Source organism: Catharus ustulatus, chromosome 10, assembly GCF_009819885.2.
Source record: "Catharus ustulatus isolate bCatUst1 chromosome 10, bCatUst1.pri.v2, whole genome shotgun sequence".
Lineage (NCBI taxonomy): Eukaryota > Metazoa > Chordata > Aves > Passeriformes > Turdidae > Catharus > Catharus ustulatus.
Genome location: NC_046230.1, coordinates 4,518,347 through 4,545,662, shown reverse-complemented (window position 1 = coordinate 4,545,662; position 27,316 = coordinate 4,518,347). Strand labels below are relative to the sequence as shown.

At 46.0% G+C, this 27,316-nt stretch overlaps 1 protein-coding gene across 2 annotated transcripts; it reads left to right on the top strand.

Annotated features, from left to right (window-relative positions):
* The first annotated feature begins 1,504 nt into the window (after nucleotides 1-1,504).
* Nucleotides 1,505-26,062, top strand: LOC117000958 (UBX domain-containing protein 7). 2 transcript variants are annotated; one of them, XM_033069079.1, is made up of 11 exons: nucleotides 1,505-1,588; nucleotides 5,551-5,698; nucleotides 8,350-8,417; nucleotides 11,183-11,248; nucleotides 13,285-13,397; nucleotides 18,876-19,022; nucleotides 19,400-19,490; nucleotides 20,525-20,652; nucleotides 21,625-22,009; nucleotides 22,460-22,539; nucleotides 25,630-26,062. In XM_033069079.1, the coding sequence occupies exons 1-11, from the start codon at nucleotides 1,516-1,518 to the stop codon at nucleotides 25,789-25,791; spliced, it is 1,461 nt and encodes a 486-aa protein (XP_032924970.1). In that variant the 5' UTR covers nucleotides 1,505-1,515; the 3' UTR covers nucleotides 25,792-26,062. The 2 variants fall into 2 exon arrangements, with proteins under 2 accessions (XP_032924970.1, XP_032924971.1); XM_033069080.1 differs by lacking the exon at nucleotides 1,505-1,588 and adding an exon at nucleotides 1,978-2,072.
* Nucleotides 26,063-27,316: the final 1,254 nt, after the last annotated feature.

The window sequence follows — 27,316 nt, the reverse complement described above, 5'->3', positions numbered from 1 at the left end:
GTGAACAAGTTCAGCTCATCCAGCTGCTAGGGAAAACAAAACAAGTGCCAAAACCCCAAATACTTTAGAGGCTTGTTTGCTTCCCAGAGCACCAGAGCTGGTGTGGAGATGGGAGGCAGGGAGGGTATAAGGGAACAGATGTACCTGTTTCCATGGCAGTGAGGTACTAAATTATTAGAATTCTGGGGAAATTTCAGCTTTCTGTGGTACTCAGAAAGTGCTACTGGCAAGGTTGTCAGCAGCTAAGTAGCCACATTCCTGCTGTGCTGGGAAACTGGGAAGGAGTAAAACATTCCTGACATTTCCTCAGGTGGCCTGGGCCTCAGAAACACCTGGTACAGTAGGTGGAGAGAAATCCAAGGGTTTCCTCTTCTGTTTTTGTGACTTTGATGGCAGGAATGCCCTGTCAGGGCTCCCTGGACTGGTGCAGACAAGCTGTTCCTTGGCCACCTCAGGTCCTGCCTCCCAGAACCCCAGAATGGGTCAGGTTGGGAGGGACCACAGTGGGTCCCAGACACACATGGGTTGTGTCCAGACAACTCTGGAATAGTCCCAGTGAGGGAGACTCCACGGCCTCTGTTCAGGGCTCAGTCCCTGCCCAGGAAAGTTCTGCCTCATGTCGAGGTGGAGCTTCCTGGGCTCAGTCCCTGCCCGTTCCTCTGGTGCCATTGCTGGGCCCTGCTCGGAGCCCTCCCTACAGCCAGGGACACCCAGGGATACCCAGGCACACCCGGGGCTGAGGGCCCCTCTCAGCTGGGGCTCCTCTCCAGGCCGAACAGCCCCAGCTCCCTCAGCCTTTCCTGGGCACAGAGATGCTCCAGACCCTTCAGCATCTCGCAGGTTCCCCCAGACCCGCTCCAGCAGCTCCCTGTGTCTCCTGAGGAGCCCAGAGCTGGACACAGCACTGCAGCTGTGCCTCACAGGGCTGGACAGGGACAGGGTCACTCCCTGACCTGCTGGCACTGCTCTTTCCAGATCCCACTGGCCCTTCTGGAGCCCAGGAAACGCTGCCGGCTCGGGGACAGCTTCTTGCCTGTTAGAACCCCCAGGTCCTTCACCAGATCAGCCTGGCCTGTGCCGGTGATCAGGGTTATTCCTGGGTTACTCCTGAGTGTCTCCGGTCACAGCACCCGGATCTGCTCCGCACTCGACCCGAGGCCTGCCCAGCCCCTCGCTGGCCTCTGTGCCGGGGTGAATCCGCCTGGGAACTCCGGGTGCTTGTCCCGAGAATGCCGGTCCCGCCTCTAAGGCCCGTGCTCTTTCTAACGGCTCGGGAATTCCCGGGGCATTCCCAGGGAAAGCCGCTGAGGCGTGAGGGAGAGGGGAAGGGGGGCGTTGCCACGGCAACTCCCGCCTCCCGCGCGGTCGGAGGGGCGGGACTTGTTACCACGGCAACGGGATCCCGCCCCTCGCGGTGGCGGGCGGGGGAAGGGTCGCGCGCGCGGGCGGGACCCGCGCATGCGCAGTGCGCGCCGGCCGGCGGCGCGTGTGTTGTGGTGCGGCGGCGGCGGCAAGATGGCGGCGCCCGGGGGCTCGGCGGGCGCCGCGGCGCTGAGGGCGCTGGTCCAGCAGTTCACCGCCATCACCGGTGGGTGCGGGGCGCGCCGAGGCCGCCGGGCTTCCGCGGGAGGGTCCCACCCGGCCTCCGCTGCCGGCGGGCCGGGAGCGGGAGGCGCGGGCCGAGGCGGAGCGGTTCCGGGCGCGCTGCCCCTGCCCCCGGAGCGCCTCCCGCGGGGCGCCGGCGGTGCCAGGGCCTGTGTGCGGGCGCGCCCCGGGGCCGCCCAACGCGGCGGGGCTGGCCCGGCCCCGCTCCCTGCGCGGCGGAGAGCTCGCCTCCCTTTGAGCGGCGCCTCGGAGGCTCCTCTCGGGTGTCCCGGTGGCGCGGGTGCGTGTCCTGCTCCCTCCCTGCCTCTTCCCCTCCCTCCCGCCCGCGCTCCGCCCCGGGAGCCGCTTCCCGCTCCTGCGGGCGACTGACGGCCGGGAGGGAGCCGGGAGCCGAGCCCCGGAAAAGCAGAAATATCCTGTATTGCGGGCGACTTGCGGCAACTTGAGTTGGCAAACGGAGAGAGCAGGTGAGCCCGCTGGAGTTCGCGAACGGAGAGAGAGAGCAGGTCGCTTTTCCGTGGAAGTTCGCGTCAGGTGACAGCTCCTGCTTCAGGTTGTGTACTTGGAGCTCTTGACCCACTTTGTGTTTAATCTGCTCTGCCGTAGTTACCGCTGGCTGATGGCTTTGCCTGTCAGATGCTGCGGGAGTGTTTAATAAGATGTGTCAACTAAACAGCCAAAGAGAAGTGAAACTGCTCTAATTCGGTTTTGCAGACCGGCTCCGTTTCAAGTCCCTGTACTTGGATACACTCAAATCCTCAACAGGATGCAAGCAGGGAAATTATTGATCTCTCAGCTATTGCTAAAGTATTTTTATAGAGCAAACCCTTACAGCAATTACATTTTCTTACACTTAAAACAATTATATTTTCAATACTGTGTGCCTGTGTGTGAGATATTTGCTAAAACCTGAACCACAACAGGCAGAGCTGGTTTCTTCCTCCTGACACCTTCTATGTTTAGACACACGTTTTATGCTCAACATAGACAACCCTTCTATGCTTTCAAAAACAAGAAAGAAATAGCCTGCTGGGCTTCACCCATGCGCTGTTAAGTGGAGTTTGGAAGTTTTGTTTTTACCTTTAACAGAATTTAAGGTTGCATCTCGAGGTGTGTGGAGGTTGTCTGTCCGATGCTGGTGTGGTGTGACAGGTGCTCACACCTCAGTGCTTTGTGTTTGTGGCTTTTCCACCTCAGAGTTGTTAAGTGTATGCAATCACCCCTGTCTGTGGGGAAAAGGCTGAGGGAACTCTCCAGCAGGAGGTTTGAGGAGAAATAGTTCTTCATGCTTTTCTTTGATCCTGGTGGCAGGATGGTGTTTCTTTGGTGCTCTCATCCAGGAAAGTACTGCTAAGAGAATGTAACTGCTGTGTGTCATGATGCCTTAAGTTTTAGCTTTCATATTTTCCAGACTCTGTACTGCATTAGGATATAACTCTGAACTTCATATAAAGTGTTACAAGCTCTCCTCACAGCTCAGGCACACAGAACAATCCTTTTCCAGCCCCAGAACCAAGGACACCACTGCAGCCTCAGCCCCAAAAAGTGCAAACAGGGAATTGAGGAGAGAATCTGGGAGGGTGGGACTGCAGAACCTGGAGCTGGAATTGGGCAATTAACCCAAATTAACCCAAACTTATAAAAGTGTGAAAACTCCTGGCCTGGGGTCCATCTTGGGTGTAGCCATGGCCAGGCTCTTGTACTGCCCAAGGAGAATCCTTTGAAGTCCTTTTAATAAAAACCTGCTTTATTCCTTTAGCTCTGTCCAGCCACTGTTCTAGGGAGCCTCCCAAGCCATCATTCTTCCCCAAGGAAATGATGGGATATCTTTGAAATTTGCTTTGAAATGTAACAAATATTTAGAATTTTCTGTTTTCCAGCACAAGGACTGAAAGCTTTGATATGCTGGCACTTTCCTCAGGAATGATAAGGAATCAGTGGAAGCACTTGTTCTATCAGTATCTCTTTAAATAATAGCACAGGGTTGAATTATAATTTTTCTTCCAGTTCTTGCAAATGAATGGCTTTGCATGACTCTGCAGTGAGGTGTAGAGTGGGGTGTGTGTTCCACACTCACAGGTGTGCTTTCATTGCTACAGTTAACACTGACAAGTGCCAAAAATGCAAAAAAACACTTTGAGTGAAGAGCCTGATTTTTTTGGGGGGGGGATGTCACTAGTTTTTATTTTGCACTTTCTTTAGCTGTGCTAAAGTTCAGCTTAAAATACAGCTGCCTGTCATCTCAGCGTGCTTGTTGTGGCAGGTTGGGTGTTTTGGGAAACCAGTTCCCTCAGTCAGTTTGGCTTTCTGTGTGGTTTGATGTGCAGTTTATTTAGAACTGATTGGTCTCCACAGTTTCAAACTGTATTCTGTGTTCAAACCAGAGGTTCTTGAGGCTGTCCCAGAAAATCTGAGAAACGTCTGAATATGTTTTGCCCAGAGTGATGTTGTCTGTGAGCCTAGTTTTGGTCAGAGTGTTTTTGTCCTTTTGGTGACTTGATGTGAACTTAGGAAGAATTACTGCAGATCCCAAAGCTGCTCCCAGTCTGGTTCAGCTGCATTTTACCACTCTTCCTCTCTACCTTTCATTTCTAAAGGAAAATGAGCTCTTTGGCAGTCCACCACCTATGGAGAAGGTGCTGTGAAGAATTGGGTTGCAGGAGAACTCCTGAGGGAGCTTCTGCTGATGGGATGGTTTTTGAGGAGAAGTTGGGAGGGAGAGACTTATCCTCTGAGGAAAGACTTACAGGTGGTGTTAGGAACTGTGTCTTCATCCTGAGCAGTAACATCAAAACCAGGATTAGATACACTTTAGGTGTTCAAAGCCAGCCTGGACACAGCCTGAAGCAACCTGGGGTAGTGGAATTTGACCTTGCCCATGGCAGGGTGTAGAACTGAATGAGCTTTAACCTTCCAACCCAAACCGTTCCATGATTCTGTGATTTGAATAAATGTTAGTCATTATACAAAGAACTCTATAGACAAGTATTACTTTCTCCCTCTTGGCTGCTTTTTTTCGACTTCTTATATAAGCTGAGCTTCTGCTGGTTTGATTTTGCCTTTCAGCAGAATCAGTAAATCAGAGTGTCTTTTCTTCCATCTCTAAATGTCTGTTACAAGTGGATAAAAAAAAAACTTTAGCAGCTGATTTGATATTCTTCCTGTTAAAATGTTAAGTCAGGTTTTCATTTTTCTTTGTATGTGCCTGCTTTTGTTTGGAAAATTCACAGAATTTTGGAATGCTTTGGCTTGGAAGGGACCTTAAAGCTCATCTTGTTCTTCCTGCTGTGATGGGCAGGGACACCTTCCATTGTCCCAGGCTGCTCCAGGTCTGGCCTTGGACACTGCCAGGGATGGGACAGCCACAGCTTCTCTGGGCAACTGTACCAGGGCCTCACCACCCTCACAGGGTAGAATTTCTTCTCAATATCCTATCTAACCCTGCCCTCTGTGCAGCCATTCCCTGTGTCCTGTCCCTCCATCCCTTGTCCCCAGTCCCTCTCCAGCTCTCCTGGAGCCCCTTTAGGCACTGGAAGGGGCTCTCAGCTCTCCCTGTGTCCTTCTCTTCTCTAGGTGCTCTCCTAGCCTGGCTGCACAGCAGAGGGGCTCCAGCCCTCTCAGCACCTTTGTGGTCTCCTCTGGACTCATTCCAACAGGTCCATGTACCAGGAAAATGTGTGACCTCTAGATCAGAAACATCCAGCTCATGCTAAAACCCCTCAGATAGTTTCCACCAGGTTTTCTGTTTCTGGCAAGAAGAAGCCTGGCAGTCCTGACTGCAAGCATTCCCTTCCCCCTGAGCTGTGTATGTTTGTCTCCTTTCACAGTTGTGCTTCAGGGATAAATGGAGCTGATGAACTGTTCTTCCTAATTATTAATGCTTTGAGAAAGAAAGCTGTTCTGGGCACTTCCAGTCAGAATGCTGATTTCCCTTTGCCATTGCAGGTGCCAGTGAAAGCGTGGGGAAGCACATGCTTGAAGCATGCAACAACAACCTGGAGATGGCTGTCACCATGTTCCTGGATGGAGGAGGGATTGCAGAGGAGCCCAGCACCAGCTCTGCAGCGGTGTCTGCTGTCCGCCCGCACCCTGAGTACGTACTGCTGTCACAAACCAGATTTGTGAAAGTTTCATAAAGACAATAAGAGACAAACAACAAAGCAATATGTTATAATGGCTGGTGCTTGGCATTCACCCAAGAGTACACCTGCTGTTTTGGAGGCACCTCTTAAATCTATCAGCCTGTTACATATTCATAGACCCATCATATATTTTCAAACTTTTCTATAAACTATTTTCCATATTCCAAGAACTGTTTTACATGGCCACTCCTTGAGTTTGGCTTTTTAGAGCATGCATGGTTTTTGCCTGTGGTTTTAATTTATTTTTTTATTAGTCTTAATTTGGGCTGTGGTCTTTGATTTTTACAGTCAGTGCTGGTAACTGGTGTATCAGTAGTTGGTGTCTTTATTGGGTTGGATAACCCAATCAAGCAGGGAGTTCACTTACTACAAAGACACTTTATCAGCCTGTGTCTCTCCTAAAGAAAACTGTACCTTAAAAACCATTTCAACACCACATAAATAATATCCACCCTAATACTTGTGAAAAACCAATACCATAATGTATTTATAACACTGGAAACACGGCTGTTCCAGCCAGCCTGTCCCACAAATGTCACACTGCAAAGCACAGCAGATTGTCACTTTTCACCACAGCATTCCACCCTGCTTTGATCTTGTTCAGTTGATTGCTCCAGTGCTGTTCTGGTTTGTAGACCAGAAGTGAGTCTTTTGCACTTCAGAAGGTTTCTGTAGCTTTCACCTACTGTTTTTTTTACAAACAAAGCCCAAGTCATTAAAGTAGGGATCCAGTAATAACAGAGTCTTATTTTTAAATGCTTCAGCAATCTTGCTTTTTAATTTGTCATTTAGAGGGTTCTCTTGGTTTGGTTCTAATAAATGAAGCCACCTTATTCCCATTTCATAGATTCATAGAATTTAAAGTTGGAAAAGACCTCTAAGACCATCAAGTCCAGCCATCAACCCAACACCATCACCACGTTCACCACTAACCCGTGTCCCCAAGTGCCACATCCACGTATTTATTGAACACCTCCAGGGATTGTGACTCTGCCACTGTACCAGTGCTTTACAACCCTTTCTGTGAAGAAATTTGCCACAATATCTAACATGAAACTTCCCTGGCACAGCTTGAGGTTATTTTGTCTGTTATTACCTGGGAGAAGAGTCTGACTTGTGAGGGTTTTATTGTGGTTTAATCCAGTTTGGCACTGGAAAGGCCAGGCCTTGTACACCAGTATGCAGAGGAGTCAGCAACTTCAACACCTTCTGCAGTCTCTTACACGTCAGATGCCTGCAAAGGGGAGAGAATTTCTGCTTAAGCATGGCAGAGAGTCTGTGCTGCCTGTTAATGTGACTGCTTGAGATAAAGGGAATAGCTTGAGCAGTATAAATCACATTCTCTAAGTATGGTTAATTAAATGTAAGCCAGACTTTTGTCCTTATGAAAATCTTCCACTCCAGGAAAAAGACAGCTAACTATTGATAGAAGAAAATCCTTGCCCCTCATACATCTGAAGCACATGTGCAAATTCAAAAGATTCTTTTAGTGCTAACCTTTTTAGCTGATGTGAATGCCTTCCTACTTGAACCTTTAACAAAGTTAAAATAGGTATATAGGTTAGTGTTCTTATTTCTAGACAACTTCTGGCACATCATTGACTTCAGATTTTCCTTGGAATACTTCCATTTTTATACTGAACACCCTCCAGGTGCTGATCAGTTCAGTGCTCCTCCTAGGAGGAGAGAACAGTAAATGTTCAAATGGAGAGTAACTAGCTGCAGAGAGCAATCAAAGATGGGGAGGTTAAGAACAAGGTTAGTGCATCCTGCTGACATCCAAGTTACTTTTTGAAACCTGCATGAGAAGTGCACACTTCACGCCTTGGAATCTGAGGGAAGAGGGAGTTCACAGACAGGATGTAGCAGTGGATGAATCCTTCTCCATAGATCCGTGGGCCAAGTGACCACACAGCTGTCACAGAGATGCTTGTGCTTTCTTTGTGATTTCCTTTCTTCTCCAAATTGTAGTTCTGGGTTACCTGTAAGTGTCTGCAAATGTAACTGGCTGAGCTGTTGGCATGTGAGGGAGCCCAGATATGTAAGCCAAGAACTGCTTCAGAAATGGGGGGAAATGGCCATCCTGACCTTGTTGTCCTTCCTCTGGTAAAGGGAGAGGTGGGACTTTCAGGTGGAAGCAAAAGGTCTTCTGACATACAAAAGCTGATAATAAGGAAGATAATTTTTTTTAATGTAGTTAGCAAGGAAAGTAGGATGGCAAGTGGATTATTTAACATCTTCTGCTAAGTTTTTAGGAACTTCCAAGTTCTAACAAAATTATTCAAGAACAAAAAATATTTAAATAGTAAATTGACAAAGCCTGGGATCAAATCACTCAGGGGTTTGCATAATCTTTTATCAAAGGTGGTCTATGCCAGCTCTCAGCGCACAGGGTACCAGGTCCAGCAGCAGTGCCATGACTGGGAACAGATGCTCCCTTGAGCTCCCACTTAATCACAAACCTCTGCATTCTGTGTTGTGGTACAGCAGCATCTTCAGCTGGTTCAAGCTGCAGGAGCCTTGGAGCATGAGATGTGGTTTGTACAGTACTTGGAATTATCATCTCTCTGATATTTTTTTTTTGTTTCTTCTCCTTTGCCAGAGATGAAGTACGAGCTCCAATTCCTCAAAAGCAGGAAATCTTAGTAGAGCCTGAACCCTTGTTTGGAGGTAGGTTTGTGTTCTTGGTTTGTTTCTGTTTGTTTCTTTACCTTGAGGTGAGCTAAGTAACAAAAGAAAATCAAAACTTGTTGAATATGAAGAAATAACACCAGTAGTATTGAAAACCTCACATGTGAGAGATGCTTTATTCCCAGGGGTACTGATTTGCTACATCTCATTTCCTGAGACTTTGTGAGGTGACAGCCAATTAACTTAATTAAGTATACATCTGCATTCTGGAGACCCAGAGCTGTGGGGAATGCTGTGGAAATGTTTGAGGTGCTGGGATGGAAGATGGAGCCTTGGCTGATGAGGGGAAATGAAGAGGACAAATGCCTGCTTTGAGGGATGACAGATCAGGGAGAAGGGCTGAACTGTCTGATTGCTCATACCCTTCTCCATTTCTCATGCAGGAATTTAATTTGCTCTTTAAGCTGCTACTTTCCTTGTCTCTGTCCTTCTCATGTGGACCAGGTCATTTCTGGGCTGGCCTTTGCCATGCCAGAGGGATTGAGAGCTTTGCCCTTTTCACTGAGGAAGGCCCTGCAAGTGCTCATCACTGCAGTGCTCTCACACCCGTGGGAAATGATCTTTTCTATCATTGATTTCCTGTGTTGGAAAGGACAAAGGTTCCAAGCGTCAGGTTTACCCCAGAACTGATTTTGTTCTGTTTGTCAGCATCAGAGAGGTGTTTAGCCAGGATGAACAAACTGAGGGGTGCTTCAGAGGACAGCACACAAAGCCAGGCAGTGCAGGTGCACACCACTTGCCTTTTTGCTGTACTTGCACAGATAACAATGTTATATTTTCTGGTTTCAGTCCTTGTAGCAGTTTTTTCCCTGTCTGTTTTGGGAGCTGTAAAATTTAGACTTCTTTAATATGCTTCAGTCCCAGTCCCATGAGAAAATATTTATTCCTTAGATAGAATATGAATCACTGAAATGGACTAACTTAACTTCTACATACTGATGTGAGATGCATAAATTTGAAGCAAACACTTAATTTGCATTTGGGCAAAAAGGGAATGACATACACAGTATCTGCTTTCCTTGAAGTGCTTTTGCACTTCTGTGAGCTTCATTGATATAATTTCATGGCATTCCCCTTGCTGCTGAAAGGCCACCTTGTCATCTGCAGTGAAGATGGGCTTCAGAGGTCTCAACCATAAGATGCAGTGGCATGAAAACACACACTGTGTTTGTCTAATCCTTGCACTTCCCATCCCTGGCCTTTGGAAGTGGGGTGTTCAGCAGCAGCAGAGGGCAGTTCTGCAGCAGGAAATGTGCATCCAGAGAAGGATGCCCTGCTGATGCCTCTCTAAAGACAGAGGAACTCTCTGCAACTTTTTCCTGTGGCCCCACAGAGTTTTTGACAAAGATCTGTTGTCTCCTGTGGGTTATTAGGATTCAGATCTGCTGACCCTAATGCTTGCTCTCCTTACACCTACCTGTTACACAGTGATCTCAGTCACACTGTCACTGCCCATCCACTGACCTGGATCAGTGATTCCCTCCTGGCACTGTCTGATCCACCAATGCCACTTGTGTTTCTGGCACACAGCAGCCTGACAGAGTAGCTGAACCTGAAGAGATAATTGGTCTCAGCTCTAGCCTTACAGCAGGGGAGGTGGCAGTTTCTGTTTGTAGGGGTGGTTGTTTAAGCTCAGGGTTTTTTTCCAATTGAAGAGATGGCCCTGTTAATTTGTGCCCTGCTGCATATGTGGATCCCATCATTCAGTATAAAGGATGCTCCTGGGCTGCTGAGAGCCTCTTCTCCAGCTGCCTGTCTGGAGCTGAACCTGGCAGGGACATGCTGCTTTTGCTGAAGTGCTCCTTCAGGTGCTATTCCAGCTGAGTTTAAGTTGTTCTGAGGTTGGGTTATGCCTAAGCACTCAGGGTGAAGGAGATCTTATTCCCTGGGTTGAGAGGTGTTATTCCCCACCATGTACCTTGTTCAAGCTTGCTTTTTTTCCCCATGGTAGTCTGTATCATTTCCATTGGATGGTATAGGTTATATTTATCTTACTTTAATTTGTGTATTGTTTATTATGTCTTGTAGCAATTGGGCTTTGAAAGTTCTGTCTTTCAGTTGGTAGGAAAGGAGATAAGTAGCTGGAATAATCATGGCAGGCAGTTCTGTTTTCCTTCCAAGTGCAGTGTTTGTGCTGTACCTTAGGACTTCAGTAGGACTTGAGGGTGTTATTTCTGATAGCTGCCTGGGCTGCCATCCCTGTCCAGCTGCAGATAATCCCTTCTGGAGGTTTCCCCTGCAAACAGTAATGCTGCATCTACTGGAAGAAGTTGGGACAGGATCAGGATAAGAGTTTAGGAAAGAGTAGAAATTCATTGTGGAAAACATAAATGTCTTCCTTTTCTCATGGGGTTGAATCTTTTGAAGTTTTTCACCCCCTCGAAGGCTTTGGGTAAAATCTTGACTGAAATTGTGATGAGGTGATGCTGTGAGAGCCCTGCCACTCCATGCTGAAGGGTCCTGGTGAACCCATTAGAAGGGGTTTTAAGCCTCTCTGTAATGTTGATAAATGTTTTGTTTCAGGGCTAAGGTTTGCTGGAGGGAGGATGTGCTAGGAAACAGAATTTATAAACTATCTTCTGCCTATTTCCATCCATCTCCAGTCCTTCCCAATGCCCTCTACTCCCACACCATCCCTGCTTCAGGTTCCTATTCTGTTTTCCTACATGTGTGATGAAAAGTGCTAATATATATTAATTTTGATAATACACTTTTCAAATAATTCTTTACCTTTTTTTTTTAAGCTCCTAAAAGACGCAGACCTGCTCGCTCAATATTTGATGGCTTTCGGGATTTTCAGACAGAGACCAGTAAGTGTCTACAGATCAGTAAGCCTGATATTTGATTCTATTGCTTTTAGTGCAAATAAGATGGAGAAATCATTCCTGTTGTAGGCTAGGACAGCTTTCAGTTGTTGAAACATTTTTAAATCACCAGTTGTGTAGCAGCATGCATTGTTAGAAGTATAGAATCATAGAATTATGATTATCACAGTATATTCTGTCTGCTTTGGTCTTGCTAACTCTCAAAAAAATCCCTTTTTCTGGTCTAGAGGGACCTGAAAAGAGGGAAGAATCCTAACACCCAAGTAGAAATTAAATTCATCCACTGGGTATTTCTTGGCCAGGCAGTGGAATTACATTGGAGTAGCCCTGAGGCTTCTTCCTTGGCCCCACACAAATTCTCATGGCTTTAATTGCTGTTTGCCCTTGGCTGTTCATGCACAGAACCTCCAGGTGCCGAAGCACTGGCAGTTACTTCATCCATGAAGTGTCACAGAATGTGATTCTGGGGCAGCACAGCACCAGGTGTTTCACATCTGAGTTATGGCTGTCATGCTGATACTGCTGGAGCATTCCTGAGGTGGAACCACAGAATCAGTAAAGCTGGAAAAGTCTTCTGAGACTGAGTCTAACTGCTCCCCCAGCACTGCCAGGGCCACCCCATGTCCCCAAGTGCCACATTCACAAATCTGTTAAACCCCTAGGGAAGGTGACTCCACTATTGCTCTGGGCAGCTGTGCCAGGGCTGGACAACCCTTCCCATGAAGGAATTTTCCCTAATATCCAATCTCAACCTCCCCTGGGACAACCTGAGGCTGTTTTCTCATCCTGTCACTGATTGCTGGGGTCCATAGGCCATGTTCCCACACAGTTAGGGCTTGGCTGCCAAACTGAAATCGTTGAGAGTTACTTTCTTTCCCCTCTTCCAGTAATGAGCACAACAAATATTGAAATCACTGGCAGCTTTCTAAGTGAAAATGCACCATGTACAGAATCAATACCCTTACATTTTTTCTCACTGTCTTCCAGCCTGGTCTAGCAGAAGGTGTTCCAGCCCATAGCAGGAGGAGTGGAACAGGCTGATCTTTAGGGTCCTTCCAAACCAAAGCACTCTGTGATTCCACTCTTAAGACATTTAGAGGTGTCCAATATGTGAGAGATACACTGTGAGGGTTTATGGTGAAACTTTATCATGCTTTCTGGCAGAACTTTGCAGGTGGACATCACTGTCTGGCTGTCTCTGGAAAAGCAGCCCTGGCCGTGAAATTCCAGATTATCTCCTGGCTCCAAGGGCTGCTCCACAGGGATGCTTTATTCCCTGTGTGTCTGCTCAAGCATGGTTTTTGTGCTTTGGCCCATTGACAGCTCCTTCCAAACTGGAAAAGTTTTGGCCATGGGATAATTATTGCCCATTCCAACTGATCTGATTCCATAAAATACATCATGTATCTGCTGTGATTTACCTTTATTGTCCCTGGTCATGTCTGAGTAGGAAATGTGTTCTGTATTATTTGAGATGGAATTGATATGCTTTAAAAGGAACATCCAGAGAGATTTCTCCATGTAAACTAAATCTCTTTGTTTTTTTTCTTTTCTGTGGAATTGCTTCACAGTGTCAACTAATGGAAACACTGTAATAGAAATATTCCTTTTAAAAGTTATATTACTACAATCTAGTTCAGTTTCTCGTTTAAAAGTGTCACTGGGGACAAATCACGGCTTTTTTTGGCTTCTTTGTTTTCAAATAGTGGTATGTGACCCCTCAGGTTTATTAAACATTGTTTAAAAGTGAATGCACATGAGAAAGCTGGGGCAGGGAGGTTCAGGCAGCTAATCTTGTTCAGTGGGGTCTAACCCTGGGACTCTCCATAAGAGAAATCCTGGGATTTGTGCTCACATTCCTACCACCAACTGCCCTAACGATGTTCTCTCCAAACCTCCTGGGAGCTTAAGAGAATTTCACCCCAGAAGTTCTGTGTTTGAGCATTTAGCCAGTAATAATAAATGCCCCTTGTGAGTGTGTTTAGTCTAATTGCAATCCCTTTCCTCTTGGGGCCGCGCAGTCCGGCAGGAGCAGGAGCTCCGGAACGGAGGGGCAGTGGACAAGAAGCTGACAACACTGGCAGATCTCTTCAGACCTCCCATCGACCTGATGCACAAAGGCAGCTTTGAAACGGTGAGAGCTCGTGTTTGGCTGCAGATCCTCGCTGGGGAGGGTGTCAGGATGGATCCTTGGCTGCACAAGACTGGGCAGTGATATTTGGTGTGGGAATGTTGGTGACGTATTGAAGGACTTGAGTGATGATGGTGTCACCTGGAATGGACCCATGAAGATCATTGAGTCCAACTCCTGACCATGCAGACCAGGCTGTTTTATGTTTCAGTGTGGCAAATCACAAGTGGTGAAAGACTTCAGTGAGCAAGGGAGGCTGCTCAGGATGGGAAAAGTGCATCCCTTGAGCTGTGTCTGTAGAGGATACAGGAAAAGCTGGAGTTAGATTGCTTTGGGTAGGTGAGGGAGGACTCTCCTCTCTCAGTGAGTGGTTTGCAGCACAGCCCTGCTGAGAAGCTCAGGTGGAGTGACTTCTGATACCTGAGTGAGTAAAAGTTTGAATTTAAATGCAGCTTTGCCATCAAGCCACAGCTTCATCCTCAGTGGAGGTGTTGCTCTTGTACAAAATCACAGTGGTTGTCTTTCACTTTTGGTGAAAGTATCCCAGAGATACAGGACACTGTCAGCTTTAAACAATCTCAGGTGTCACCTTCCCTGACCATGTAGGCATATGTGGATCTATTCCTAAATTGTTATGATGTGAATCAATGACTTAACCAATGGTTAGAGAACATGCAGATTGGTATTTTTAATTGTTGAGTCTGTAATTTCTAGATATTCTCGAGAAATTCCAGTTACTACTGGTGATCTTTGAATAGATGAGATTGAGGATGGTGATGATCATTATTTTTACTGCATGAGAATGCAAAATAATGATTAAATGGTGCAATACAAATGTTGGAGAAGCGACTGCACACGTCTGCACAACTGACTGAACAGAAATACAATTTACCTTGTTTTCACATGTGCCTTGCTGCTGTGCACAAGTGCTAGAGCACTAGAGAACTTTTGGTGAAACACTGTGGGCCTTTATGGAGTCTCCAGCTCTCATCCCATTACCCTCATCTCTCTTTTTATGCCTCCCAATCACCGAGGATCAGTTGCGTTGTCACTAATTGCTGTGTTCTGAGGGTACCCTCCACAACCTCCTAACAGAATTCCAACTGTGAAATGCTGCTGGCAGAGAGCAGCAGTGTCCACCTTGGGAAGGAATTTGGAGCAGAGGAGCAGCCTGAAGCAGTTGGTGCTCAGGTGTCCCTGCCTTGTGATCTACTTTAAAAGATGTGTGTGAGCTCTTCCAGTTCAGTACTTGCTGGGCCTGGGGTCCAGAGCTGTTGGTGAAAGCAGCAGATGTGTGGTTAAAGGCACCAAAGGGGAACTCACATAACAAGCCCTGCTGCTGCAGGAGCAGTGCCCTCAGCTCTGCTGTGGAGTTTGAGGTGGGTGCTTGTCTCTCCTTGGGTCTTGCTGGAAATGTGTGAAGATTTCAGCAATGTGGATTGTGGCATCTGTCACTGTCAAGAGTAGTGTCAGAGAGTGAAATACCTGATGGATGGATTTGTTTGTCCTAAAGTCTCTGCATCCTTATTCAGTCTTGAAAGGTAATTTAAAAATGGGTGTGGGCTGGGGAAGGGGTTTGTGTATACTCACATTGCCCTGTTCAGTGCAGTAGCTGTGCTCTAAAGTCCTCTACACCTTCTGGTGCTGGCACTCACCTTGTGTGTTCTTGCACAGATCCTTGTCCTGTGGGATCCCTTCATTTCACAGTGATGCTCCTCAACTTCATTGCAGTATAACCCTTCACACCTTCTCACTGTGACCATTTCCCTTTGCATTTTACCTTTTCTGACTGCAAACTGCTCTACTGCTTCAGCCTGGGACAGTGTCAGACCTCAGTGACCACAATCTCTCAAAATTCATCTCTAGCAAGCTGCTGTTGGCTTCTCCCTTCTCTGCATGCTGAGATAAATGCCATATGATACAAACCAGATGACAAATCAGAGATGCTCATCACATTCTGGAGTATCAAAGACTAAATTCTGTCATTGTGATGCTCTTGCAGTTAAGCTTCAATCTAAGTGGGGTTTTCTTTCCAAGGCTAGTGTGTGGCAAGTTCCAGCCTCTGGAAGGGTGTGCAGGAGCACTCTGCTGGGATTGAGTACATTTATCAGAGAATCATTTAGAATTTAGAGCTTCCTTGGCAGCAGTGGTGACATCTGGTCTTACGTATCTTATCTGCTGCTCTTTGGGTACTTTAAGGTTGGTTTTTGATAGTAAGTACATGTAATTATCTTAGTTTTTCCCAAGAAGCCACACTTTTCTTCAGTTACAAAGAAGCTTTGTTACCAGTAAGGTCCAAAAAGTTGCTGTTTCATTTTAACTCAGTTAAAATAGGAATAGATGTGGTTAACCTCATGGCAGAAATGACATTGTTTGGGGGTTTTTTACCTGCTGCATATTAAAAAGCATTGTGCTTCACATGCAGAATAGCTTGTGATCACTGTACTTACAAAGTTCAGTGTATAACTGACTAAACTAGAGTTCTCCCATTAATGTGGAATCTGTTAGGAATAAGTTACTCAAGTAGAATAAATAAATTGCACACCAAACATGTCTGATAGAGAACAGTGTGGTTTTGTTCTCATCTCAGGTTGCTTTCAAGAATAGCAGGTATTCTCTCTGCATGTCTGTGATGTGTGAGATGATTGAATTTGGTGGGAACACAGCAAATTGACTTAGTTTGCACTTCTTGTTGTGGGCAGAGATGGTTCTGGTATGTGCAGTTCTGTGCCTAATACTCAGTAGGGTTTCAGTGAAGTGATAATGTCACCTTGCAGAGTTTCAAGTGTGTCTATATTATTATTTTTTTCCCCCATTTAACAATAACCTTTTTGAGCTGCTCCTTGCTTTACAGCTGAGACTGAGGGGGTTTTTGTTTCTACTTAAAAAGCAGCAATAATTTGGAAGCTGATCTGGTCAGTGAATTCAAATGGAGCAATTACCTGTGCATAAGGTGCTTGTAGCCTGGTTTGGGTCAGCAAGCTGCAGGTACAGCTGTGGCTCAGGAGTGGCTGGGTGCTGAAAGGATCCCTGCTCTGCCCCAGGTAGGGAGAAGTGTGGCCCAAACAGGAGATTTCTTGTTTGATAATGTCCTGCTCTGACTCTCTGTCAGCTGTTATCTTCCACACTGAGTCACACACATGTCCAGAGAGTCACAAGGTGCTGGCTCCACTTCCTTCTCTCTGCTGCCTTGAAAGGATTGCATTTCAACAAAACTGAGCCAGCAGGAACCACCCCAACATTTTTGATCCATACATGTTCAGAGGAGTCAAATGAGAGGAAAACTTATTTTTAGTAGTGAAAGAGCCAGAGTTACACAGGGAGATGCAGCACTGAGCATGAACCAGGAGTTGTCTCACAGACTGTCTCACTGACTGCTGGTTTGCTGCCCTAAGTTGTGATGATGAAATATGTGACTGGGCAGAAAGGGTAAAGGCACACTTAGGACAGATGGGATTGGTTTGGGTTGGTTTTTGCATCTGGGCTCCACTGGCTGTGCTCTCCAAGTATCTGTCCTGTACTGCCCTGTCTGTGGGCTCTGTAAGTGCTGGCACTGGCCTTTATACCTCAAAAGAGGAGGGGAATGAGGGGGGGAAACTTGGTGTTGGAAACAGAGGGTCTAAATCCATCAGATCCCAGCTTTTGGGATACACAAGCCAGCTCTTGAGCCTTCCCTAGTTGCCTTGTCACTTACCAAAATGACCCTGATATAATATAATCTCCAAATCCACAGTGTTTCTTCTCCTCACACTCTTGTCCTTCCACCCCATCAGAAGAACCCCTGGAGCTGTGTAAGAGCTGTGTGTATGAGATAGCAGCAGTTTCCTTTTAAAAGCTTGCTTTTAGAAGGAAGTTAAAAGTAGTTTCAAAAACTCTGCCTGTTCTGCAGCTGAAAACTCAGTTTTGCAAATTTTCTCTGTGGAATTTCCTGCTTGCATCCTTCCAAGGCCCTCAGCTGGACAGAGGAGAGGTAGAACCAGAGGTTTTCATTGATATTAGAAGATCTACAGAGTGAGGGCAGAAGAGTGAGATGCACTTTCCAGCTTTCTAATTACACATTTTTGGGATTGTTCTTTTAACAGATTACATGAGAATACAGCACTGAGGCAATCCAATTGACTTAAATAACCTAAGGATTCTTGTTCCCTTTAAATTTGGGCAGTACCTCTAGCCTCATCTCAAACTGATTTCTTAGAATTAATTCTCAAAATGCACAGTTAGCTCAAAACAAGTCCTTTAAATAAAAGCATGACAATTATATTTAAGACCCTTGCCAGTTACTTAGGTGTCACCTTCCCCACTTTTCTCACCTGGATTCTGGCACTGTAAATTAGTGGTAAGTAGTTAGTGTGAGGCCCCTTGTGGGCCTGTTCCATGCTTTTACCTTCATTTTTTTTCTTTTTTGTAATACCAAAGCTGCCTCTGCAGGGCACTTGGCCACCCAGGCTGACTTTGTAGGCTGAGATTCTTGCCTTGGTGAAGCTAAGTGTGGTGGGTTCACAGGTCTGTCACACACTGGACAGGCACTGTTCCAAACTGCACTGGCTAAAATTCATTTCAAAAGTAAAAACTTTGGTTTGGGGAACGAAATAGTGCCCAAACAGCAAAATCTTGCATGACATCCTGATTCCCCTGAATTTCTTGTCCTTTGAATTCCTTAACAGTAGATTACCAGCAGGATGGTGAGCATAACTTTTAAACATTTTTTTTTTAAAGCAAAGAGAGTTCCTTTGCCAGCTCCAGTCTTTCCAGGTGGTAAGAGCGTTCCTGCTGTTGATCCAGCCCTCTTTTTTTCAACAGGTATGGCAGTTCAGCGATCAGAATTAATTCTTGATCAAACTCCTACCATTAACTTGCAACCAAGCAATCAGACAGTGCCAGCTTTGTGACTCAAACCAGTAAGATTTCTTCCTGCACCTTCCTCCCCACTTGCAGTCTGGATAAGCAGCATCAGAAAAGGATGCCTAATTCGGCAGCTGGACAGTCACAGAGTAACTCAGAACTTGGAGAGAAAAAGAAAAGACGCAGAGAAGGGGTTCTGTTGAATCAGTGCAAGTCCTCTGTCAATTATGCAGCCTACTTCACTAGGTGGTTACCACGGGTTTATCTTTAGATTGAGCAGGTCTTTGTTGTCAGAACAGTGGGACTGACTACACTTTTCCCTGAATAAATCCTTTATTCAGCACCGCCGTGTGTGTCCCCGGTCCGAGTTGCTTTTCCCACCCTGTGCTTGGCTTGTTGAAATCCAGCAGCTCTGTTCATCCATGTGATTCTGTAATTCAACCAGGCTCATTTAAAGCAGATCCTTCACCCTGTCTTCTGTTTTGTGGGTGCCTTTTCACCAGCTCTGTCCATCCTCCTCACTGTGAGAGGGTTTGGTGGAAGGTCTGGCAGTGGTAGGAGCCATCTCTGATCATTGCTGCCATCGGTGCTGTCTGGCCCTTCAGCCTGATCTAACCAAGCTTTTCCTTCTGCTTGCAGGCCAAGGAGTGTGGTCAGATGCAGAACAAGTGGCTCATGATAAACATTCAGAACGTGCAAGATTTTGCCTGCCAGTGCCTCAACCGTGACGTCTGGAGCAACGAGGCTGTGAAGAACATCATCAGGGACCACTTCATTTTTTGGCAGGTCAGAAGTTGTCTGGGGATGGATGTGTGGGTAACTTGGTGCCTTGGTAGATGGGGCAGTGGGAAAAAAAAATTGTTTCTTTGGAAAAGATGGAATTCTCTTGGCAGACCTGAAGGTGTGTATGTAGTTTAGGATAGAGATGTAATCCATGGATATGCATAAAGGCATAAACTGCCTTTCACTTGTGCAATCAAGATGTTACCACATAGCTTCTAATACATGGAGAGCTAGAGGTTTAGTTACAACTTGTCAGAGTTACTGAGAGCTGTGTGTACCATTTGCAGTTTATGCTGTAGGGGAGAGAAAAACTCAGTGCATTTTCAAGGTGCAGTTTGTTTGTGTTCCCTCTCCAGCCACTAATCTGCCTGGTTTTGTAGGTGTACCATGACAGTGAGGAAGGACAGCGGTACATCCAGTTCTACAAACTAGCAGACTTCCCTTATGTCTCCATCCTGGATCCCAGGACAGGTAAGACAAGTGGCAGCTGCTTTAGCTGCAGTTATCCCATTGTAGGCTGGAACACCTCCCTCTGCAGTTTGTGTTACATTTGGGTGAAGAATCTCTTCAAGACCTGAAGGACTGACTCAGCGTGTTCCCAGAGGAACTAAGGGAATAAAACTCCCAAAACTTGCAGAAATTTTGTGTATTTGAAGCTTAGCGAGTATTTTGCTTAGAAAGTGAAAATAGTTCCATCTGGTGGAAAAATTCTGAATTCTTTTTTTTAAGTCTTTCAAAAGCTTCTTGAAATCATGTGATGAATAACTACAATATTTGTAAGTGCTGCATGAATCTGCTTTCTGCTCCTCCCACACAGCTTTGTGAGGCTCAGCAAAGACTTTAAATTGAATCTTAATTTTGGCTTCAAGTTTTTGTTTTGTTTTGCTTGTCTTTTACCCAAACAATCAACTTCTCCCTCTCCCTCCAGCTCTTTCAAAGTTGTTGCTTTTTCTTTTGTATCCAGCAGCTTCTTTTATCATCATATAATGCAGCTGTCTGGTTATATAATGCTGGTCTGGGCTCCTGTTTCTAATAACTGGAGTGACAGTGTCTGTAATCAGAGCTGAGACTTTTTTGTAGCTGACTTAAACCACCCAAAATACATACATTCTTTTAATGTTGCAGCTGAAGTTAGAATACTCTTCTTAGCACTTCTAGGAACAAATGCTGTTTGCCAAGGGTTAGAATGAATTTGGCCAGAATGGAGAAATGCTTCTTCATAAACTCAGTGGTTTGGAATTCCTTCATTTCAAGGCCCAATTCATCATTCTGTGCTCATGTTCCCATAGATAAAAAAGAAAAGAATGGAAATAAACTGTGTCTGTATCCATGTCTGTCCCTTTTCAAGGGAGTGCAAGGAGGAAGCTCCATAATTATCAGGTGGTAGTCTGTGGGAAGCTGCAGTTCCTCCAGCAGGAACTCTTGCAGCAGTGAGTTGGTGTGTTTGACCACTCAACCACAGCATTTTGCTGAAATTTTGTTTGATTCCACTGTTTGTTCCCTAGGCCAGAAGCTCGTGGAGTGGCACCAGTTAGATGTGACTTCTTTCTTGGACCAAGTGACCGGGTTCCTGAGCGAGCACGGCCAGCTGGACGGCCACTCCAGCAGCCCTCCCCAGAAATGCGCCCGCTCAGTAAGTGGGAGGCTCCTCAGGAACACTGCCCTGCTGTCTTGGTTTGAAAGACAAGTGTCTGCTAAGACATGGAGAATGTAAACCCCCTCCCTCCAAATTATTATAATTGTGGAATTAAGGGGCTCTCCGGCAAAGATATGGGAATAGGAATAACAGTTCTTTTCTAGGGAAATTAAAATAGAGATACAGTACTACAAAACAACAGAACCCTGACAGAGTCAGAACACAACCTGACACCCCATCCCATTAAATGGTGGCTGCATCCTCCTGCAGTGACACATGTGATTCAGATGAAGCAGTGCTCCTGTAGAAGGTGCAGTTTTCCTCCAAAGATCCATTGATGATGTGAAAAGGTCTGGTTTTCCTCTGGAATCCAGTGGAAAAGGCTGCTCTGATGTTCCAAATCTCAGTTTTTATCTAGGTAGAAATGCTTGGCTCCTCCCCTGGCTGGATTATCTCCAAATGGAATGATGTCATTTTATCAGTCCTGCAGTGGCACTCAATGGCCATTAACAGGAGAGATCTCCCTGGAGGAAGGATGGGGTGTGGAAAAGATAAAGAACACTGCCCCAGCTGGTTTTTAACAGATGGTGATAGAATACACACCCCTGGTCACATCCTGCATTGCAACCCAAGACACCTGTGCTTATCAGGCTCTCCTGATTTCCCAGCAGACTCCAGGAGTTAGTGCAGGGCATACAGAAATACAGCATGCCAGGAAATGCCTTCTGGGGTCACTGCTTGTGCTTTTGGCACTTGGATTGGATTTAGCAGTCAGAGTGTGAAAGGAATATTGATTACTCTGTGCAGAACTCCAGGGAGAAGCCATTAAGTAATTACAGCATGCTTGGCTTTCCCTGCTGTGCCTTCCTGACAGGTTTAGTAGCTTCCCTTCTGGAACACTGATGTCCTTTTTGTTTTCAGTGGATCTTTGAAGGCAGTTGTGATGTATGTGTTGTCTGCATCCCACAGGAGAGTCTCATCGATGCCAGTGAGGACAGCCAGCTGGAAGCTGCCATCAGAGCCTCTCTGCAGGAGACACATTTTGATTCCTCCCAGGCCAAGCAGGAGAGCCGGTCGGACGAGGAGTCGGAGTCGGAGCTTTTTTCTGGAAGCGAAGAGTTTATTTCTGTTTGTGGATCTGAGGAGGAGGAGGAGTCAGAGATCCCAGCCAAGCTGAGGAAATCTCCACACAAGGACTTGGGGTACAAAAAAGAGGAGAGCCGGAGGCCTCAGCCTGAGCCCTCTGCAAGGACTGAGCCTGGGACAGCATCAAACCACAGAGTTGTGCCCTGCGTGGAGGCAGAGGAGTCACCTGACAAGGCTGAGAGCGCGTTCCGGGGCCTGGACGTCAATGGTGAGTGCCCATTTCTTATGGCTTTTGTTGTGGCTCTTTTTCCTGAAACTGTTCATAGGCTGCCAAGCCTGGTTTCATCCCTTCTTTTAAAAATCCCTGCCTCCTTGCCAGCAGACATGTGAGTGATTCAGCAGCAGCACCGCTTGGGAACAGCAGTGCCCCAGCCTGCAGAGCCCTCTGGGTGCCTGAGCTCGTGTCTTACCCAGGAGTAAAGTCCTCTCTGGTGTAACACATGTGCTCTGTGCTCTGGTCACCCGTGCTGGGCTCAGTCACTGCTGCTCTGGAAGAGTCCTGAGCCTGATGGGTGTATTTTGAGATTTATCTCCACAGTCTGAACCTTGTGTTTGTCTCCAGTCCCTCACCCTGCTGAGCTGCTGTCCCACCTCAAATCTACACAGGAGCTCAGCTCAGCTGTCCTGGTGTTAACTTGTGGTAACTTCCTTTGTATAGGACCAAAGGCACAGCTGATGCTGAGGTATCCAGATGGAAAGAGGGAACAAGTTTCACTGCCTGAACAAGCTAAACTTCTGGTGAGTGGAGTTAATGGGAATATTTGTCTGAGTAGAAGAAAGGTGAAACTGGAGAATTTCTGTGCCTGGGGTGACACTGTTGAAATTGGATCCAGTGGGAGAGGTGTATCTAGGGAGTGCTTGCCCTGTGTCCCATGTCATCCCTCTCTGAGAGCTACTGGCTCTGTGTCTCCACTGCAGCTTGGGTTTTGTGCACTCCAGTGTCTTCCTCAATCCCCACACTGCTCATTTCCATTATAAAATGACTCTAAATGGCTTTTGCATAGTTAATTACCATAAAATCCTCTCGGCTTTCTCATTTCTGGGGCTTTCTTTCTAAAAGTAGTTGGCTCCCATGGTAAAATCAAAGGCAGAACTCTTAATTCTCATTCTCCCTCTCTCCCATCACACTTCCACCCTCCCTTCTGGACGTGGGTGTTGGAGCAGACTTTGGAGAAAGTTCTCCCAAAATAAATTTATTATAGTATTATTAAATTACTGTGCCTCAGGTGTGCATCTCAGCTGTGCTTTGGGCTCCTTACCTTGGGGAAGTCCATGTGAATGGCATTTCCATCAAAATCTTGCAGGTGCTTACCTGGGAGCAGAGTGTACAGAGATTACTGTGCTCCTGTTTGCCATGAGTTTTCAGGACACAGTGGACAGTTGAGCTAATTTAAATGTAATCAATCTAACAGCTGGAGTCACAGGGAAGGCAAAAGCACACCTCATGAGAAGGATTTTGGGAGAAAAGTATCCTGCCTCTTACAGAAAACAGGGCTGTTACCTAGCCAGCAGCTCTAGGAATGTATCCTCAGCTCATGTTCTCATCCTTGACTCTCCTGCTTGAAAAGAAAAGGAAAAAAAAGCTTCACTGCTTTTTGAATGCAGCTTGTGAAGTAAATTTGCATGTAATATTAAACATGTAGCACTTCTCAATACTTAAGCAATTCATTTAGGCAGTACAAAAGTGTAATACTGAAATATCCCTGATAATCCTGGCTTTTGGTTTGGCTCCTTTTATGGACTGTGGAAGTTAAAGGAAATTTATCTCAGCATATGATTTTCCTTCTGCTCTAGAGTCAGCAGAGGAATTCAGCTGAGTCAAGGTTTGTGGGTAAAGACATCTTTGGTTGCAGAGCTGAACAAGCAGCATTTGTGCTCATCTCATGTGATCTTCTGGAACCTTTCAGTCAGATCCAGATTGAGTCTCAGGTGTTTCTTTGTGAGCATCATTTCCATACTGATTTTTTTTCAGCCTTTAGTTGCTTCCATTTTAAAGCTGACCAGGACTAGCAAAAGAAATTGCTTAAGGAGATAATTGCACTTCAGGAGTTTTAACTGATGATACTCCCCAAGACTGGTATTAAAAATGTTTTATTTTTAATCATTGTGTTGTTATTGATGGAGCACTGGCTTCTTTACACACATTATTTCCAAGAGGTGCTTATGCTTCCAGTATTACCGTGATGCTCCTTTCTTCCCCTCAAGGAAAAAAAAAAAGGCAACACTGCCTCACTGCCTTCCTCACTGCCTTTTTATAGAAGCAGTTGCTCATTGTGTGCAAATTAAGTTGACTTTATTCTGTTCAGCAGCTCAGCCCTTCCTCCACATCCTGAATACCTCTGGTTTGCCAAGTGTTTCAGGTGTGCAGGAAAGACTGACCTGTGAAGGGACAGGGAGGGATGTGGGCAGGAAACCTGCCTGAATATTTAAATTCAGTGGTTTGTAAAGGAATTTTGATCATCTTTGTTGCCTGAAAAGAAAATCTTCCCATTCTTTGCATTCCTTATCAGAAACAAAAGGAATTTGCAAAGCCTTTGGAGACCAGTCCAGGTAAAGGAGGAGGTTGGGGCAGCAGTCTCCTCATGCCAGAGGGATGTGGGTTTTGATGAATTTGGAAGGAACTTCCATGCTGGTGCTTGCCTGGCTGTTCTGCACCCACCAAACCCTGGAAAAGCCCAGGCTGAACAGCTGGAGATCAGCTGCATCTGCTCAAGGCAGGGCTGTAGCTGAGCTTGTGCAGAGCCCTCTCAAGCTGAGTTTGGCTGGAGGTTGGGTGCCTCGGTCCCCTCCATCACACAGGGTGGCTCAGGATGAAAGTGGCCTTAAAGCCCATCCCATTCCACCCCTGCCATGGCAGTGACACTTCCACTAGCCCAGGGTGCTCCAAGCCCTGTCCAGCCTGGCCTTGGACATTCCAAAGAAGCCACAGCTTCCCTGTGCAGCTGTGCCAGAAAAGTGCTGTGATTTACCCCAAAGCAATGGGAGCAATATTGATGGGACCCCCTGATTTTTCCCCATTTTGTTTTATTCCTTACAAATTAACTTCTCCTCCTCTCTTATAAAAGCTACAACTTCTCCTGCCCCCATATTGCTCTGTTGCTCTATCCTCTTCTCTTCTGCCAGTCCCCACTTCTCTGCCTCTCTCTGTCTGCTTTAGGTGCTGTGTTTCCTGTTTCTTGGGATGTGAGCCCCTCATCCCAGTGCTCTGTATCCCGATCTATTTGCTTCTGTAGGCAGAGAAGCCAATGAATTGAAAAGATCTTTTACAAATCTGAAATCAAACAACCCCAAAATTTCCTGCTTCTTGAAGGCAAGAAAAAAATAATTTATAAAATTTCTGCATTTATTTTGGTCAGTGCTACCTCACCAAAATGCTTCTTCGGTGGCTTTTAGCTTTAGGGTGAGGGCAATATCTGATAAACAAATGAGAGGGCTTCTATTTTGGGTTAAGGCTTTTTTTCAGTTTCTGTTTTGCTGTGGTTTGAATGTGTGGTGTGGAATTCAGCTTTCTTGCATTAATGCACTGTTATCTATAGTTTTATGTATAGTTTACTTTGTGTGTAAAGATTCAGGTAAGGGATCACTGGTAATTAGTTTTTGTGATTAATCATACCATGTGTGGGCCAAATTAAATGTTTCAGAGGGTCTGTACTCTATGCAAAAATTCCAAATTCTAAAATTTTCTTTGTGATTACAAACTTCCTTTTTAAAGGAAAAAAGGATTTTTTAACATTCTGAATTCTATGATCCTGGTTTACCTTCCTTTGTCCCCAGGATTTTTTTACATTCTGAATTCTGTGACACTGGTTTGCCTTCCTTTCTCCCCAGGCTCTTGTGAAACACGTCCAGTCCAAAGGATACCCCAACGAACGCTTTGAACTGCTCACCAACTTCCCTCGGAGGAAACTCTCCCACCTGGACTATGAGATCACGTTACAGGAGGCAGGCCTGTGTCCTCAAGAGACTGTCTTTGTGCAGGAAAGGAATTAGCACTGTGGCCTGAGCTCTCCCAGCCTTCCTCCCTCTCCTCTTTGCCTGGGACAAGCGTTGTTAAATATGCAGTTAAGGGTCATGGGATTGCAGTGCTGGAATCAGGCAGCTGGCTGGGCCTTCCTTCTCCCCCTCCTCTCTCTCTCTCTCCCTCCCTTCTCCCACTCTAGTGACCAAATGAGAGTGCTCAGTTTTATTTTCTTCCTCAGCTGCAGAGAGCATTGGGAAGAACATCTTTCCTGTGCTTTCCTGGAATAAAGTAAAACAGTGATCTGTGTATCCAGCATGCTGGAGCTTGGAGTGCCCATAATACACAAACCCTTCTCGCTGCTATTCCTAGATCTGTTTTGTTTAATTTATTTTTGAAAGGAGTGTGATGAAGCACAGAGGCATCTCTCTGTAAGGAGAAAGCATAACCTTCAGGGCAGTCTTTCCTTTGTTTGGATTCCCTACACAAAAGGTCTCCATTAACCTTCCAGTCTTCTCTTACCCAACACTCTGATTTTGGAAAGGAGTTGGGTTGAGCTGTGGTAAAATATTCTGCCCCACCTAATTCAAAGGTTTCTAGATTGCCTGCATGTTTACCTCCTGCTTTAAATTGGACACAGTAAAAAAACCAGCCAGCCCCACAGAAGTCCAACTGTGTTCCATATGGGATTGCCTGCTTGGCCCAGAGGGAAAGCTGTGAGCCCAGTGCTGGAGCAGAACCAACTCCTTTGTGGGACTGGGGGGGTTATCCATGTTCCATTCCCAGCATCCTCAAAAGTGTCTCCTTACTTGCTCTCAGGATTTTGCAAATGGCAAGGGTACTGTAAAGGTTTTGGATTCTCTGAAAACCCCTGTCACAGAGACTGACTGACAGCTGGCTTTTTTCCTGGTAGTTGGTTTTAATAGGAGTGGTTTTACAGCACTGACAGCATTGAGCATCAATTAATGCTTCATAAAACAGCCTGGTGGCTTGAATTCCCTGGGATGATTTTTGTTCTGTGTTCATCTACTGTCACTTACCTCTAAATTTGGAGGGCTGCATGGAAAGCTGCTCCTTGGTTCAGGCTTTCCTTTCAGCTCTGGAGGCTGGCACCACAAGTCAGTGCTCTGGTTTTCCTCCAGTGTCTTCTCTAGACATGGAGCTCTTGGTCAGTTGGTGTTTCAGCAGATGTTCCAGTGGGACAGGAGTTAAGTGGCACAGCCCTCAGCACAGTGTGGTGGATTTGTGTATTTACAGCTAAAAACTCAGTTTAACGTGGTCTTCAATCACTGAGGAGAAAGGCACATGGGACCTGGCATAACTGCTGACTTTTTCTGCCACTCTCAGATGATTTGGTTGTCAGAAATTTACATATTCCAATTTTCAAGACATTCTGCCTTTGATTTCCTGCTAGCATCTGTACTTTGGAACCTTTAAATGCAAGAAATCACAGAAAATGTCTGGCATTCCCCATGAAAACTTCAGCTCACAGCTGTCTCCTGCTCTTAAATGAGGTTTGACATGTAATCATGCAATTGTATAAATTGATTTCCCTTC